The sequence below is a fragment of the Tenrec ecaudatus genome, chromosome 6 (genome assembly GCF_050624435.1).
Source record: "Tenrec ecaudatus isolate mTenEca1 chromosome 6, mTenEca1.hap1, whole genome shotgun sequence".
Lineage (NCBI taxonomy): Eukaryota > Metazoa > Chordata > Mammalia > Afrosoricida > Tenrecidae > Tenrec > Tenrec ecaudatus.
Genome location: NC_134535.1, coordinates 89,979,731 through 89,997,810, shown reverse-complemented (window position 1 = coordinate 89,997,810; position 18,080 = coordinate 89,979,731). Strand labels below are relative to the sequence as shown.

The window sequence follows — 18,080 nt, the reverse complement described above, 5'->3', positions numbered from 1 at the left end:
TCACACTGCCTCTTTGAATATAACATACAAGTTCTCACTGACAAACATCTGTAATCATCTCTGTCCTCCCTCTCAGAGCATCTGCACTGCTTATCACCTCTGCCTGAAAAGCTCTTTTCCCCAGTTTACTGTGTGACTAACAGCCTCATCTCCTCTAATTTTCAGCAAAACTTTCATCTTCTCAGTGAGACATCTCGTGACCACTTTATTTATAACTGCAAAAGCTACCCACAACCACCCATTTCCCTTTAACTCAAAATTATTTTCCCCATGGGTTTTATTGTCTGTATATACTTCTAATTCACTTATTTATTGCATTCATTACTCATCATCTGTCTTCCCCCCACCAGGACATAAGCTCCAAAAGGGAGAGCTTTGGCTCTGTTTTGCTCATTGATGTATCCCAGCCACCTCAGAGTTCCTGAAATATTGTGCATGGTTAGTAGATATTTATTTCATGAAAGACTGAATGACTAACCAAATGCATGCATGCATGCATAGACTTCATTGCCCAACAAATAAAAAATACACATTCTTCTCAAATCAAAAAAAGGAGTAGTTGTAAAGTTTGAGCATACACTATGTATAAGCAAGTCTGAGCAAATATTTTAAAATTGATTTCATTCAGACTAGTGTGGAAACATAGAAACAAGAGAGAAGGGATGGGGTCTATCTAAAAGCAAGAAGGGGAATGTCTCATGGAAGAAGTGATATCGTAAAAAAACGTAAAAATGTGTGCACACTGGGGATGATGCCAAGTGGGATGCAGTGGGACCAGTATATTCTAAGCAGAATGAAGAAGTCCATCAGGTTTGGTGCAGGAGAAGGGCAGCAAAAAAAGAGGAGGACCCTCCATTGGATTGGCAGAGGGGCTGCACAATGAACTCAAGCATAGAAACAATTGTGATGATGGCAGAGGACTGGGCAGTGTCTTGTTGTGTTGTGCCTTGGGTTGCTATGGGTGGAAGCAGACTCGATGGCACCTAACCACCACACCAACAACAAGAAGAATGAAAAGACTTGGAGGCAACAGAGCATAAAGAACAAAGTTGTCTGAAAGAAGCCTGGAGTGAAATGATGGTGTTGAACAGTGAGGCTGTATTGAGAAGTAGGAACCATTAAAAAAAAGTGTAGGTACAGGAACTTGGAACTGTCCTGAGCAGACAGAGTTAGAACTCAACAGAAGCTGAGTTACAGGATGTGATCAACGAGGCGGAAGCCGGTGACAATGGCACCATTGACTTCCCAGAGTTTTGACAAGGGTGGCTAGAAAAATGGAAGACACAGAGAGTGAAGAAGAAGTCCAGGAGGCATTCTGGGTCTTTGACAAGGATGCAATGCTGCATCAGTGCAGCCAGCTGTGTCACATCACAAAAACCACGAGAATAACTAACAGATTAAGAAGTAGATGAAATGAAAAAGAGACACAGGTATCGATGGGGACGGGGAAATCAACTAGGAAGAATTCGTACACATGATGACTGCAAACTGAAGACTTACTTTCTGCTCCTTTACCCCTCCTCTAGAAGAATCAAACTGAATCTTTTACTTCTTGCATACCAACACATACAAGAGTATTATTCATTGTTTTTGTAGTAAAACTGAATGTACCTTCTGTTCGCACACCACACACACACACACACACACACACACACAAATCTGCATGTATGGGTTGGTGCCCCTTCCCCTAAAGATCAAGCCACACATCAGTTTTACAGTATCAATATTTGTACAAACCTAACTGATAAGGAAGCATTTAGTAAATTCCTCAAGATCCATTTGCTAATGAATAACACAGTCTAGACTGGCAAGTTTTCCATGCATGCTTGAAAATTGAGCACAGTCAGGCATTTATATTAAAAATGAAAACTGAAAACAACAAAGAAAAAAGACAAAATCCTGTTCAAATGGGTTCTGGCTCAATTTGTTTAGCCTAAATTGTTGTAGCTGGCTTACCAAAAGCAAACATATTTGAAATGGTGTACCTCAGGATGATGAGCAGAGGAGAGGGTGAAGGGGGAGGGTAGCCTGATGAGACACACTATTGAGGACCCACTGCTTGGAGGGTCCTCTTAGACACCGGAGCACTCCAACCCAAGGTGGTGGTGACACCTGGTGGTATGCCTGCCTGCCTGCCTGTGCTGGCTTAACTCCTGTGTTTTGCTCAAGGGCCAAGTGTTCACTGTCCACCCCAGTTTTTAAAAAGAAACTTTTGCCAAGGGAGCACCTTTGGAACCTCTGCCTTTTAAGAACAAAAACAAAATAAATCAAAACAAAATCCTTCTGGACCGTGACTTGGAGCAGGCAGAGTAGTAGGCTATTACGGTGGACTCCAGAACAACCATTGAGATTGCTGTTCAAGACATTGCCATTGGCATCCATTCCAACTTGTAAATGCTACTCAATTCCTTTCCCCACGCCCCACCCCCAATAAAAGACCATTAACTTTTTAAAAAATGTGTAGGCTCTATGAAAGGAATTCGAATTTATCCTAAAGGCAATGAGAAGTCTTTGAGTTTCTTGACCTCTTCAACTCCAATGAACTTCCTCTCTACCTCATCAGCCAACCATTCCCATGGTCGCTCTTCATTGACTTCATCGACACTAGCACCTGCATCACTTCTGGACTCTTCGTTTGAATAGAATACTTTCCAACCACCAGATCGAAACCTTCACTTTCACCAACACCTTTCTCACAATCAGGTCAGGCCCCTCTCATCCCTTCCTTGTTTAACTTAGATGCCACGGTCCACCATGTTACCCACCCTCTTTTCAAATGTGCTCAGCTTCCTTACACCTTGATTCGACCTCTCACAGCCAAACCCAAACTATTACATTTTCTATCTTCCTAATGCGGAGCCCTGGTGACATGATGGCTATGTGTTGGACTGATAACCACAAGGCGAATAGTTTGGAACCACCCGCTTCTCAGCAGGAAAAAGGTGGGACTTTGTACTCCTGTCTCAGAAACTCCTAAGGGGCATCGACTCAAAAAGAGTGAGGGTAAGTTTTCTTATTTTTATTTTTTTTTACCTTCCTTATAGATGCACTCACATCTGCACATTGGTAAGAAAAATCATATATGTAAACTTATTTTTAAATGTACCTCACAGATTATAAATGGGCACTCGGTAAGACCAAGTATCCTACTGTGTCTGTACTACATTCCCTTCCCCGTGTCCCATTTTGTTTCAGCTCTGTTTTTCTCTGACCTTAGCCATCACTTCACTTGATTCATTTGTCTCCTACTTCACTAAGAAGTCATAAATGGGAAGTCTCCTCTTCTCACCCTCTGCCTACAAACTGGCTTAACTCTCTCCTGCTCTCTTCCCTGATTCCAGTGAAGGAAATTCCCCTCCTCCTCAAGGTAGCTCCTCCTCCACACAGAGCTCTAGATCCAAGCCCTATATCTGTCAACCCTCTTCTCCTTTATTCCATGTCACCATCATCCACACTCAACTAGCCAATTCTTTGTCATCCCTTTAGTGGCTCCCCATTTACAAAAAAGACATCTTGCTTCATTGCAAAATCCTTTCCAGGTTCCACCCACCCTGCCTTTCTACTTTCCATCACAAAGAAACTTATTCAAAGTTGTTCTATACACAAGGATACTTTCTTCTCATTCTCTCTTTGCCATTTTAGCCTGGCTTTCACCCCCAATCCTTCTACTTAAGGCTGTTTGTCAAAGTCATTATATTAGCATCCTTTCTGTAATCAAATCCAAAAGAATTTTCCTTGCTCATATTTTATCCTAGTGGCATTCCTCAATGTAAATGTTCTCATTTATCTAAATAGTCTCTTCTTACCAGTCCTGATAAAAGACAATGCTGACTGTCCTCTTCCCTCACTGGTTATTGCTTTCTCATTCCCTTGAGTTACCCCTTTTGCAAACTCTCTTCACTGATGTTCCACAAAATCACATCAAAGCGCCCCTCTCTTTACGATGTTCTTTACATAATCTTATCCAACATAGACATATTTCAAATATCATATGCTTTAACGACTCCCAAATTTATATTTCTAGTATGGATGTCTCCTTTTAATCCCCCATATCCTTAATGAACTTTAATGTCTAATTGCATATATATTTGCCAATTCAACATATCTCATATACACAATTCAGTGACACCAATCACAACAATCATGCTGTGCAACTATCATTAATATACATTGCTAAATTCTCCATCACCATAAACAAATCCAGTGCTTCCTAACCATGATTCCCTCCTTTCCCTACTCCTTGCATCCCAGGTAGCCACTATTACATTTTGATCTTTAGATATTTTCCTAGTTTAGGTATTTCATGTAAGGATTTTCTTGAGCTTTGCATTTTCCTTCAGCCAGCACATCATTCCAACAGAAAATCCAACTTTAGCTAAAACAAATTGCAGCTTTAAAAAATATCCTAAAATGTCTTATTTTGCTCATCTTGCCACTAATTCTGTCCCAGCCATTGTCATTTCTTCTTTGGGTTATTTTTAATTCTCCATTTACACTCTTGTCCATTTAGTATCACCCCATTCCCTGCATAGCAAAAAATATATTAAAAGAAACAACCCAAACACCTACAAAATAACACTAAAGTTCTCTCCCCGTCCACTGCTTCCTAATGCACTTAGGATAACACATAAATCCCCTAACATATCTTGTAAGGGCTTGGTCAATCTCTGCCCCACACTACAGATTCTTTCTCCTACTGACCAGTGCTTATCCCCATAGGTGTTTCCTCAATTCCTCAAACACAGCAAGCTCCCTGTTTCAAAGAATTTGCACATGAACTTTCCTCTGCATGGAACTTTCCTCCTCTCACTCATTCCATGTGTGGCTTCTCATCCACCAGGATTCCACTGAAACATCATCACCCAAAGAGAATATTGCTTCATCCCCAACACTCTACCGAAGCTCAATGCAACAGGTGTGTTCTTGTCACGTTGACTCTGCTGTCTTTTTTTCCCTCTCTGACCTGTGGATTCCTTTAATTTTAAGATGAGGGCGGTATATAAGACAAATACAAGCAGCAAATTGGGAGTAAAACTCTTGTGTGCCACTTAATTTTGCATCAATTCTTAAATATCATTTAATTTCGACAAATATTTGGGATACTACTAAATGCCAGGTTCCCTGCCAGGTGTTTCCTGACCTCATAAAACTAAAAGTCTGTCTAGATTTCATAAGAGTCGGAAGACAAAATATAAAGAAGTAATTGAAACAAATGGTCAGAGTGAAGTTGAAGGAATTGCCTCATTTAGCCTATCAGATTCAGAAAGAGTTCTAGATGAATTTTTTCTAAGGCTGGTTTTTCATTGAAGAACTTATACTCTACTAATGGAGTCTGAGAGCACACCAGAGTGCTTTTTGAACCCTGACACAGCAACGTCCAAGCGGCAGCTCACTCCACCTTCATCAATCCATCCTCAACTGATGCTGTAAAAACCCAGCATGTGTCTCCCAACAATATCTCCCATTTTTAAAACTATAAGATAGCACCCATATTACCCTTTTTTGAATACCAGCTAGTTGCATCTCAGAAAGTGTATGCCATGCTAATTTGCCTTTATTTAAAATTTAAAAGAGGGTTACCACATGGATCCCAGATGTTGACCATTTAATGTAAGAAGGTGTTTCCTCATTATACAAATATGGTATGTGTCCAAAATACTGGCATTGTTTAATTTATGAATCACTTAAAATAACTACATCACAAAAAACAATGGTTCATGTGTGAGTCATGAATTAAACAATGCCAAATTTTTTTTATGTGCACCACATTTGTATAATAAGGAAACACCTTCTTGGATTAAGTGGTTAGCATCTGGAACCCATGTGAGGGCTTTTTAAAAATGATGGATTTTCTTAAAATTTCCCCTCTACGGCAATGCAATCAACTGGAGACAATTTTAACAAGATATCCTACCCAATTATTTTTATAAGTAGTGCATCATTTGGTTTATAGGATATTTAAGTAGAAACAATGTAAGGCAAATTCCATTGTGGAGAATAGCAAGGGAATCTAAATCATTTGGTTTGGTCTATAGTTTACTTTGGCTCCAATATTGGAGTCTCTAATGCTGTGGTGATGAGTTGAATAGTGGTCCACAAAAAAGGCCTGGCCCCTGGAACACGTGCATGTGACCTTGTTTGAGGAAAAAACAGTCCTTGCAGATATAATTAAGGCTCTTAAGATGAAAGCATCTTAGTTTTAAAGTGGATATAAAGAAAAGCAGGATTAAATTTATGACAAAGGCACACCGGGAAGAGGTCATGTGAAGACATAGGAAGAGATTGCAGACATGCAGGCCTGAACCAAAGACCGCCTGGAGCCCCCAGAAGCCGAGAAGCAGCAGCTTCCTGTGGTTGTGAGAGAGCATGACATGCTGATTTCAAACTTGTGATCTTCTCAACTCTCTCTCTCTCTCAACTTACTGCTATTGAGTCTATTTCAACTCACAGTGACCCTCTCGGGCAGGTACAACTGTCTGTGGGTTTTGAGACTGCCACTCTTTCCAGGAGTAGAAAGCCTGGCCTTTCTCCTTTGGGGTGGCTGCTGTCATCGAACTGCTGATCTTGGGGCTAGCAGCCCAGTGCGTGCCCACTCTACCATCAGGGCTCCTACACAACTCGACGAGAATGCATTTCTGCTGTTGAGCTTGGTGATTTGGAACCTCAGCCCCAGTACACTGCAATTGACATTCAGCACTTGGTCAAAATGCTATGCATGCAATACAATTAGATGTATATTATGCATAAACTGGATCGTCTTTTGGCATGTCAAATTCAACTTGTCTGATTTTTCAGTTTTCAATTAACATCAAGTACTGAGTCTTACTCTGAGTTCAAATAACAGGAAAGGTTTACCAGTTCCTTTTTAACTTCTAAATGTTCTATTCCCCAAAAAGATTCTCCCCATGAATTTCTGCTTAAAGAACTTTGAGAAAATAGTCATAGAGTTGTGCGACTGGAGAAACTCTAAAAAAGGCAAACCAATACTATCAACTCAGTCATCAAGGAGGTAGCAGGTGCCAGATTGACATCAATATGCTTGGCTCTTCACCACTTTATTAACAATAAAGCATAGTTGGAAGAGCTGAACTAATACGTCCATCTGCCAAGAGCAATTAGAGAGTGGTGGTGTAGCACCTTATATTGGTAGGCTTGCTGTTGGCAACGTATTGAAAGTGAGTACACTCCCTCTGAGGGCTGCAGGGATGGTGTAGGTTTTGACGAATTGCATTGTGGCTTTGAGGAAGAGGTTTTCCACTGGCATGTTTGATATTTCCTGGCATTCAACATCACTGAAAGTAGACCCTCAAACTTTCTCGATTTTCATTCCAAGTTTTTGAATATAGTTAAAAGAAACGGTTATCTTTTTTTCCCCTTAAGTACATGCCATGGTACAGAAGTTCATGGTCACTTTTTGGGACCTGCTATCTCCTAGACCCTATCTTTTAGTCTACCTAAAGGTGTGAAGGAGCTTAATGGAATTATCACAATCATCTTAAGTATTTTCAAGCAACTTTAATGACATAGGAAAAAGTTCTCTGCATAAATTTGAGCAAAACATATAATAAACTAGATGTACACTATGATCCAAATTTGTTTCAACACATTTTATCCATTTATATGCCTACAAAAATAATTGGAAATTTTTCCACACAAAAAAAGCTAAGTTGACTATCTTGTTAACAGAATTTCACATGAATGTTACTTTGTTACCTGTATTTTCTAGTATTTTTCTTTATAATGAACATGCATTACTTTTATAACCAAAAATATCCATGTAACAGAATCTAATTCAGAACTGGAAGCTGAGAATTGTCTTTGTAGGGCTGATTTTCAGGTAGTTGCTAATTTCAGAAATGATTTGTCAGGAATATAAACCAATTTAGCTTTTCTTCTTTATATATTCATGAATATTAGTCATTCTGATTTCTCTCACTTGAATTGTTTGCTTTCTCTGCCCATCATCTCCACTCATAGAGGATGGTCTGAGGCTAAATAAATAAAGAGTAGGGTAGACCATTAACAAAGGAAAGCTATCAAAATTTTCCCTCGAACTCTTTCTGATTCCACTGTGGTCTTTCTGATACCACTGTGGTCTGAGTGGAAGAAGAGCAACTTAGAAAACCAAGAACCCGAAGCAGATAGTTTCTTCTCAGTAGCGGAGTCCTCCAGAACGCTCATTGGCAAATAGAAAGGCAGGGTTTAGAAAATGTCAGAATATTGCTTTTTATCCCAAATTCATTGGATCCAGTAACAGGCCGTGTGGAACCCTTCAAACGTTGCTTGACAATAAGACTAGATTATAAACCACTTGAGGACAAGGGCCACGTGCTTCCTACTTATTTACATAGAACCTAGAAGACAGTATCTGTCCAAACTGTGTTAATTTACAAAACAAAAACGTGTGGCTGTCAGAGGACAGTACCTATGATGTGCATCAGTTGTATCAAAGCCGTGGCACATGCTCTGCTGTTTGTAAAGCCCAACTGGGCCTGATGAAATCTCTGGTCATCAAAAGACCGGATCCTAGAGTATGTTGAGGAATGTGTGGCTTTGAAAGGGATGAACCAGAAAGAGTATGAAAGGGGACATAAAAGACATGTGAAGTTTCAACAAGCTTCATGTGATTTTATGTTTGAAATTTGAAAAACAAGAGCCATGTAACAAAGCTCCGCAGGGTGGAGGTGGAACACTGAAGGAGGATGCTAGGGGTGTGTAACCACATCTGAGCATCGGTCCCCAACTGGGCAAGTCTAACACATTCATAGGTACAGGTTTTTAAAACTAGAGAAACACTGGCCTAAATAACGAAGTTTTCCACTAAAGCCATATTATTTATGGTACTACTAAGAAAATTAAGCTATGCACTGGACGTGGGGGGTCATGGCCTTCACTGCATCCAATGACTATGTACTTCGAATCCTACGCATCTACGAAAGCTTCCAATGTGTTGTCCAGACATCTTTCTTCTCCTCAGCTTGAGTCATTGGAAAATTTCCTCAAAAGCATTAAAATTGCTCCTGTCTCCAGGCATTTATCATTCTGGTGCTTATTAGCTCATCTTGTGTCTGGAAAACAGACAGCAAACATACTAACATACTAATACTGGAATGTGTGCCAAAGGAAATCTGTGTGTGAGTAACAGAGAAAAATACAAGTTTGGGTCCATTGAGGGTGGAAAGGTGGTTAGCAGACCAGTCTTGTCGATGAGGCTCCACAGTTCCCTCCATCAAGACTGTCCAGGGAAGGCAACAGAAAGGCACAAAAGATACGTGTGTGTTTGCATTTCCTAAGTACCATTAGCATATTCATCCAAAAAGGGCACTGACAAAAGAATGACCTGTTCCAGGGCTTGGAGCTCCTGGGTGAAATCTCTGGATTTTAACGGGAAGATTAGTTAAGTCCCAATTAGCCCACTTCTAACACCTGGGTAATCAGACTGACATGAGATAGGTTTCTAGCACTTGGTTCTCAAGAAAGGATGACCATAAGTAAATATTCTATTACTCTTTGATGGTATGCGACATTTCCATTTCATATACTTTATAGGATTATTTGCTATAGGAAGCTTCATGGCTGAAGGTTTCTGCAATTCCTTAGTGGCCCTGAACTTCAACATTGAGTAGAGAATACTGAGGAGAAACCCATTTATCAAGTAAGACAAACTTATGAAATACAACATGCTTCAGAATTTCTTTAATAAATCTCACTGCAATGCCTCAAAATGTATTTGTTACAGCACATCCCATCGCTAGAGTACAATTTCACAATGGTATGCATCCCACATACTTGGTTTGAAAATGAGAAATTTGGCTGCCAGGGTCTACCTACATCTCACTTATGAACCTCGTGGCCTTGGTCAGTCACCCTCTGCATACTCTGTCTTAGCTCCCTGGTCTGGATAACAGGAACCATGAGTAGTATCACCTCGCTCACAGGGTTATTGCTTCGAGAATCAAACGAGTTAATCCACCCAAACGACTTAGCACAGTCTCTGGGACAGAGAAGGCACCCAATAAATGTAAACAAGGTTAATAATATCTAAAGAATTGAAACCATATCTTAAATCATTTTAAGACAGACTGTAAAACCCCTCCCCAAATCCCCCCCTCCCCCCCCCCCCCGGCCCCATGCGGCACTGAGACAATCCTCTCAGATGACTTTTAGGTAAAAAATGTGGCGATAAAAATCACAGGCTACCCACAGACCAATTCAAATTCCACTCATACAAAATGACTTCCTGATGTTGGTTACAATTCTTACCTTCTGAACTATTTCCTAAACACTCAGTTTTCAAAATCTGTAGCTAAGAAGGAAAGCAAATCCAATGCCACTCTCCTTACTTGAGTGGTCTCACTAACACAATGCCACATAAAGAGCTTCTAGGAACATGTCCGCAGATTAATAACGACCTAATTCAGAACCACAGCATTTCCTTTTTCTGCTTCATATCCTTCAAAGTGAAACATAATTTCTTCTTGGATCTGGAATAGAAATTTCTGGATTAAGTAAGCAAATTGTTACCAGAAATGCAAATGTATAATAATACTATTTCAGGGCAGCCAGGAAGCATTACACATCTGTGTAGGGTTTGTTACTACATTTTTACAAAACCACCCTACTATACAGTGTATGCCACCTAAGTGGAAAAATGGGTCCGTAGGAGAAGTGCAAATAAAACCACTACAGATGCCATCCATATTGCGTTTTGAAGTCATGTTGGGAACATTTTACAACCGATACCATAGTTCTCTTTTGTCAAGACTCAGGTCACCCATTTCTGGACACAGATGCTTGCTTTGGCTGACACAATGTTGTAAGAATTATTGAAATGAGCTATCTTTAGGTGACTCACGCCCTCTGGTTACCTAAAAGCACTTAAAGACACTATATGTTGTTACCTCTGATCTTCTTTCAGAGAAAAAATGAAAAGGTTAATCATCAGTTTAGAAAGACCTCACTCACAGATGGCCTGATGAATTTCAGGGATTTAAAAATTAAGGGAATCAAAAATTATGTTTAGGAATTCTTCTAATTTGCTAGTTGTATTAATTTTAAATATATACTTGAAGTAGATATAAATAGCATGATTCATTTGATTAGGACTGAACAGGTTTATTGCAATTAATTTATAACTGGATACTGAAAAAAAAAGAATAGAGAAACTTCTTAGACATGTTCTTGTGATATGATGGGCAAAAACCTACATTTTACATTGTTTTCAAAATTGAATAGTATTCAATCAATTATTTTTTCTTCATATCAAAGGAAATTAATTCCCCTCAATGCAATTGAAGGAAGAACTAGTTCATGCGAATGCATTTTAAGGACTATTTGTACATGCACACACAGAGAGATGCACACACGTATACACACACTCAGAGCAGGGACTGAGCCAACAAGTGCTCTCTCTTTCCAGTCTCCTCATACCTCCTGGGAGAGCCTATTCCATTTGCCAAGTCAACTGGAGTCTAGAGGCAAATGAGAGGGGCTTCCTAAAGCATTAGTTAATGCATCATTTCAAGCATGTTAGGTTTTAGGCACTGATGAGTCACAAGCTAGCAGGTATTAGCATCCAAACAATATCAGTGACGCGTTCCTTTAAATTAACATGAAGGACTGCGTTCATTCAGATGGCGGCAGCAAGCACCCCCTCGTCCCCAGTGCCTTCTTCAGAACACAAATACAAGACACTTGGCAGTGCATTTGCTTCCAGGGGTGATTCGCTGGAACGCTCCTGAATCAGTCTTTCTGAAGGTTCTGGTGAATTCTCCCTCCAACTTGGACTGGAGTGCTGGTGGGAAACTTCCCATAGGGAAGGGCAGGGAGAAGGGAAACCCAGAGCAGATCTTGAGAGGGGATCTTCTTGGAGACCCACTTCTTGGAGAGATCTGTTGGAAAGCACTTCCTTTTCTTTGGAATTGCGCCATTTCATCCTTCTGTTCTGAAACCAGATTTTCACCTAATGAGAAAATAATTGGATAAAATGATCACTTGTTCCAGATTATTTCAATTATGCTTTTTAAACTGTCATATCTTCTATGATTCTATCTTTAAAATAAATAATTTATAATTAGGTGTGTAAATTAGATAGAATTTCTAATCCTACATTATAATAAAGCCTTTATTATAAAGACCAAGCGACAGAGCTCCATTGGTTTTTCACATGGCTCCTTTTTAAAATCTAAGAAAATACTTTAATATGACAGCCCCAAAGACACATCTGAAGCAAAATGACTATAGTAAATTGGTTACATCCTGTAAGCCTGACATCTTTCAGAACTGACTTAACTGTTTTAGACATGTTACATTACCACTTAGTCTGTGTTAGATTCATTATTCACAGAAAGTACATTGACTAATAAGGGAATCTCTCCATTTGTGTTTCTTATGTGTTAGTGGTCAGCCATGCACTCTGCTTGGATTATTTACACTGATCCTCACAATGACTGTTGGAAGTCCTCATTTCCCAAGGGAGAAAACCAAGGCTCAGAGAGTGTCAGCAACTCAACGTCACATCCACAGTGAGGAAAATGAAAGCACTCAGTCTAGACACCACGACTGTGCTCAGCTGCTTATAAACATTCAGATTTCATTGGGAGCTTTTGCAGAATACATTTTGTAACCTTGTGGGAAATTGCAGGCTTTATAAAAGGAATCTTAAAAAAAATTCATGGAAAATAGAATTAAAAGAATGGAATTTTCCCACAACTTTTCAAAACAGCCCTCCCCCCCACCCAACACCCACAGTCCCTGAGTCTGAATTTCTCTTAGGATTTATCAAACTCTAAGATTTGGGCTCAATAATTAACCTGGAAGTGCTTACAAAGATGGTTTCTAATTCCAATCAGACCGTTGCCTTGGCCTATGCTTGCATTTCTTATCCACTTTGTAGTCAGCTGAGCTTGAGAAGAAAACTTCACAACTAGTTTCCTGCATTCTTTTTTCCTGGGAATTACATTTGCTATTCTTACACCAAAAACGCAGTAGATTTCTAAAAGAAACTTAGCAAATTTGTATTTTTCAAATAAAACCAGAACCATGTTTTACCTAGAAGATAATATTAAATCCTACCATTCAAGCATTTGTCTCTCCATGAAGGAAAAACTTCTGAGATGTTTTTTCCAGCGTGGCAAAAGAATTTGATCATTCTTTCAATGTGATTGGCAATGTTCAGAATAGCTACAAAAGAAATCTCCACCCACCCACCCCCCCCCACACACACACACCCGTAATTGAGTTCCAGAGACTGCCATGGCAGTCACCACCTTGTGATTGGGGCTTTTTAAAAAGAAATTAGGACGAATGTTCACATAACAAAGCAATTGGTCCTCGCCCTGCATTCATTTCTTATTTGCAGTGCGCACTGACTCCCAGAAAGTGTGCCAAGGATTTCGAATGAGTTTTCACTACAACTGGTAATTGGCCCCTTTAGAGGCTGGAGTAGGTCTTGTCTTTCTCTACCCTGAGCTTTTCTTCACATACAGAAAACTTTGTTGGGTGACATCACTATGAACAAAAAATCATGAGCTCCTTTACACCCAAGGATGTTGGGATAAATGTATCTATTCCGAAAAAAGTAAGTTGTACCTCTCAACAAATACAAAGCAAATTCCAAGTTGATTAAAGAGCTAAACATTACATCAAAACTATCAACATTTCTAGGCGAAAATATGAGGTGATCATTAAAGTTCTGGGAAATGGATGTTTTCTTAAGCACGGTACAAACCAAGGAGGCCAGAGAAGCAAGAAAAACAAACCCATCTGCTTACCAAAAAATTAGAAACATCATAATAAAAAATTAGAAACATCATAAAAAGTTAGCGACATCATAAACACAGGAGAAGAAGCCATCCTACAAATTTAAAGAGGTTTTTCTCTATATCTGTAACAGGAAAATGTTCACAGCTATAATATCCCAAATATTTTGATTAGCAGATGAAATAATTGCTACATGTCAACAAAAAATATTAAAATTACATAGCAGCGCAAAGTCTAATTCAAAAACTACAAGAGGTCAGAACTACTAGAAGACCCTCAAGATCTTATAATTAAGAAAATTCAAATAAAATGATAACAATAATTCAAACATCACTATCTATAAAATTGTCTATATTTTTAAAAAATGAAAAATAGTAGTGAGTTTGCACATTAGAGTGACTAGCTAGCTAAAGTAATTTGGCATTTAATTTGATACTAACTTGCATTGGGGAAGAAAAATTTTAATTGATTATAATGTAAAGGATCACTCATGGTGCAATTGTTAATTACTCAGCTGCCAATCAAAGGGTCAGCAATTCAAACCCACTAGCTGAAGATGTTTGGTCTACTTCTGTAAGCCTCTGTCCTAGAGGGGCAATGAAAAGAATTGAATTGTAGGCAGGGGGGTTGCTTTGGGTGGTTTATTATACTTTAAAGTGTACATAAACTTTAACACTAAGTGCCACTGCTAGTCCCTTATCTTATCACACATATTTTAAAGTATGTAAGGATAAGCAAAAGTAAGCATTAAAGATAACAAACTTGAAGATGACTAAATGAATTATATATCCAAGCAAAAGTCTACTGGGGTATATATCTCTATATACTGACATGGAAGGATGTCAATGAACGCTCATGTAATGGAAAAAAGTATAAATCAATATGCACCATTGGCGACACTAGTCATCGTGGCCGAACACTGGAAACAGTCCAAATGTTCATGAGTAGTAGAGTTGTGAGAGCTCATGCAGAGAACTACAATGATGGGTCTGAATGGACTACTGTTACATACAATAACGGATCTCAGAAACATGAGGCTAAGCAAAAGAAGCCCTTTACAAAAGAATATGTAGCAAAAAGTTCTATTTCTATAAAATCTAAAAGTAATCTGTGCTGTAGAAAAGGGAATGGATATCTTTGAAAGGAGCAGGTGTGATAGAGAAAGGGCCATACAGGGCTTTCTAGCCCAGTGATAACATTCTTGATTTGTGCGTTGGGTAGAAAGGTGATTTGCATTGCATTTCGTTTAAAAGTCTAACTACACACACATACCATTTATACACACACATATTCTATGTCTCATATTGATATTTTATAAAATTGATAGTTGCCATTAAGTTGATTCCAACTCATGGGGACTTCATGTGTGCAGGGCAGAATGGCTTCTTAGGGCTTTCAAGGAAGTGGATCTGTGACTTTTGGAAACAAATCACAACAGTTATTTGCTAAATCAGGCTCATTGTAGGTGTCAGTGACTTATCAAATAATAAGGGCACATAGCAGGCATCATGTAATATGTGTGTGCTTATATGTTTGCACATGTACAAAGCTAAAACAAAAAACAGATGGTGTTGCATCAATTCTAACTCAGGGAAACTCAATGTGTGTCAGAATGGAGATACAGCTTCCAATGGCTGGTCTTTCAGAAGAAGATCGCCTGGCCTTTCTTCCACAGTGTTTCTAAGTCAATTCAAATGTCCAACCTTTTGGTTAATTGTCAAGCATGCTAACCATTCGAATCACGCATTGCAGATGCTCAGATGTACATCTCAAAGTAATATATGAGGAGGCAATAAATTCACATAAGTGAGCAGCCCATGAGGGGTGCTGGAATCCATTTCCTTTCTATTTGGATTTGTTCTGCTGCGTAGGGTTGTATAAGGCGAAATGGACTCAAGAGAATCTAACATCAACCACATCCTACATTTTGCATAATTATATATATGCAAATGTGAAAATGTTTATTACTGCTGAGATTTAAAAAAAAAAATCAGTGTGCATTCTTGAAGGCCAGAGATCAGAAAGAATAGTGCCTAGAGTAATAAGGACAGGTCTTAAAACAAGCCGCCATCTAAATGAGGTGACAGCTAAATCCACCGGAAGGAGAACACCAGAACTTGTAATCCAAGGACTGTAAATAATGACATCCGATCTCAAAGGAGGGAATTATAATAGAGCTTCAATTCTAAGCACCTGGTTTGCCAGAAGGCTTTGGACCAGTGAAAGCCCAAAATCCATTTGCAGAGGCCCCACACAGGTGAAGCCTCCATTGAACAACCTCAGACCAGCGCCAAGGGATGTGAATAGTCTTGCCCTCGGACAGAGTGCATTCGAAAGTGGGTTAACTTAGACATAGTTAAGTTAAAATTAAACATATTATCATTGATTTTCTCTTTTGACCATTGTCCTTTGTTCTGATTCCTTTTATCTTCTTCGTTCGTTGGGATTGAGGGTGTTCTGTGTTTTATTTTGATTTTGTTGGCATTTTTTGGTGTGATTTTCTTTATTTGAAATCCAGGATAAGTAATTCATAGACGCAGCAACCTTATTAAGAAAAGTTCCTTGGGATTATAGTAGGGGATGCTGGGGCAGGGAGTAATGGAGAGCTAATAATAATAATGTGTACAAGAATGAAGATGTTCTAAAACTGAAAAAAAATTACCTCTGCAGAATCAAATAAAGTAAGAAGGTTGCTGTAACATTCTGAGCTGACTTCTTTACCTCGACGTTAACTGGCCCAGCAGATCCCTTTGGAAGACACTGTTTGGTTTGATTACGCCTGTGTCTTGACTGGACTAAGACACGTGTATTACTAAGCGACTGTCAACAGCATCCACTGATCGCATGTTGAAGCTCATGTATGTATGAACTCCCAGAGACCCTAAAGGACAGGAGAGAAGTGCCCCTGTCTAAGACTAACTTTTTACAGGAGCAGAAACCCTCAACTTTCTCCTGAGGATGCTGGTGGCGTCCACTGGTGGTTGGCAGCCCAACTTTGGTATGGGTCAGTCAGACGGCACTCTCGTCGCAATACTTTTTTACTTACACACGCTAATAAATCATGCCATAGAAGATAATATGCCAAAAGGAAAATAGTTGGTTTTCCTGGGGCGGCATGACGATGGTGTTCATGTGAAATTCTGTTGTGGGTTCTGCTTTATCTTTGCAGCAGGTGTTTTTTTTAAGAGAACACTATGTTCCATCTGAAATGTCCACACCCTTCTGGAGTACTGTCAACTCTAACAGAACCACTTTTCCTTTAACACCGACTTCAAGTTCTAAGTCAACCAGGAGTTCCCCTCTTGAGCCCGTGTGTTTTCTCCCCTCTGTCTATGGAAATAATATCCCGTGAGATGTGGACCAGGCCTATGAAGTCCTCACGTGGTCCTCACTCAGGCCCAGCGGGTCCTCTGAGGATCAAAGAGTTAATCACTAGAGTTACCAGGGGGATGCGAACCATAGTCTTACGGCGATCTTTGCAGAGGTGGGGATTAATATAAGGCTCCAGGGAAATACATATCTTTAAGGATCTAGCTCCCATGTTGGCAGTATATCTAATGTTCCAGGTGAGACGGCTCCAGTATCACTGTGTCACACTGTTTACTAATTTTACATGAGTTCCTTTGTTTTCCCAAGCATGCAAGTTTCAGGAGTACAAGAAATATATCTTAATCAGTCCTTATCAAAATTCCCTCTGACTCCTCTTGCAGGACAGGGCCTTACACATGGAGCAGGGTCAATGAGTCCTCTGTTACGTACACACCATTGTTCTGTGACACACTGAATACCTAGAGTCACTCCATTTTGAAAGTAATAAAATCAGGCCCCACCGACTTGATTCCGGTTTTGGTCTCGTAAGTACCGCACAAGGGAAAGACAGGGCTTCCTACTCCTGAACAGTTTCGGGTGCCTAAACCCGCAGGGGCAGCCTGAGCCTGTCCGACAGGGTCATTGTGAGTGGACGTCGGCTCGCTGGCAGTGAGTCTGGTTTGGGCTTGAAGCAGTGCCCTGGGAAGACAGCAGAGACTCCCTGATCCAGGGAATTACCTTCTACCACACCACACACTGTGTTCCTTCTTACTCAAACTGCTGGCAGGGGTGGGGGTCGGGGGTCAGGGTTGCTTCCCTAAGGGGGGGCGGGAGTATGACTGAAAAGAGCTTCATTCACTGTTACTTGCCTTAATGTGATCTGAAATCAAACCCTATTAAACCAACACCCCACCCTAACCCCCCAAAAACCAGATCTTTAGTAGTTAGAAAGTAACAGTAAACCAAAGTGGTTAAGACAAAGCCCCTGCCAGTAATCCCAGGCCTCTACC

General features: G+C 39.8%; 1 protein-coding gene across 1 annotated transcript in view; it reads right to left on the bottom strand.

Moving 5' to 3' along the window:
• Nucleotides 1-11,629: 11,629 nt before the first annotated feature.
• DBX2 (developing brain homeobox 2) overlaps nucleotides 11,630-18,080 on the bottom strand; it is a 46,115-nt gene continuing 39,664 nt past the window's right edge. The window contains exon 4 of the mRNA XM_075553020.1: nucleotides 11,630-11,962. Coding sequence (XP_075409135.1) covers nucleotides 11,630-11,962 — 333 coding nt within the window. The remainder of the gene's footprint in view (nucleotides 11,963-18,080) is intronic.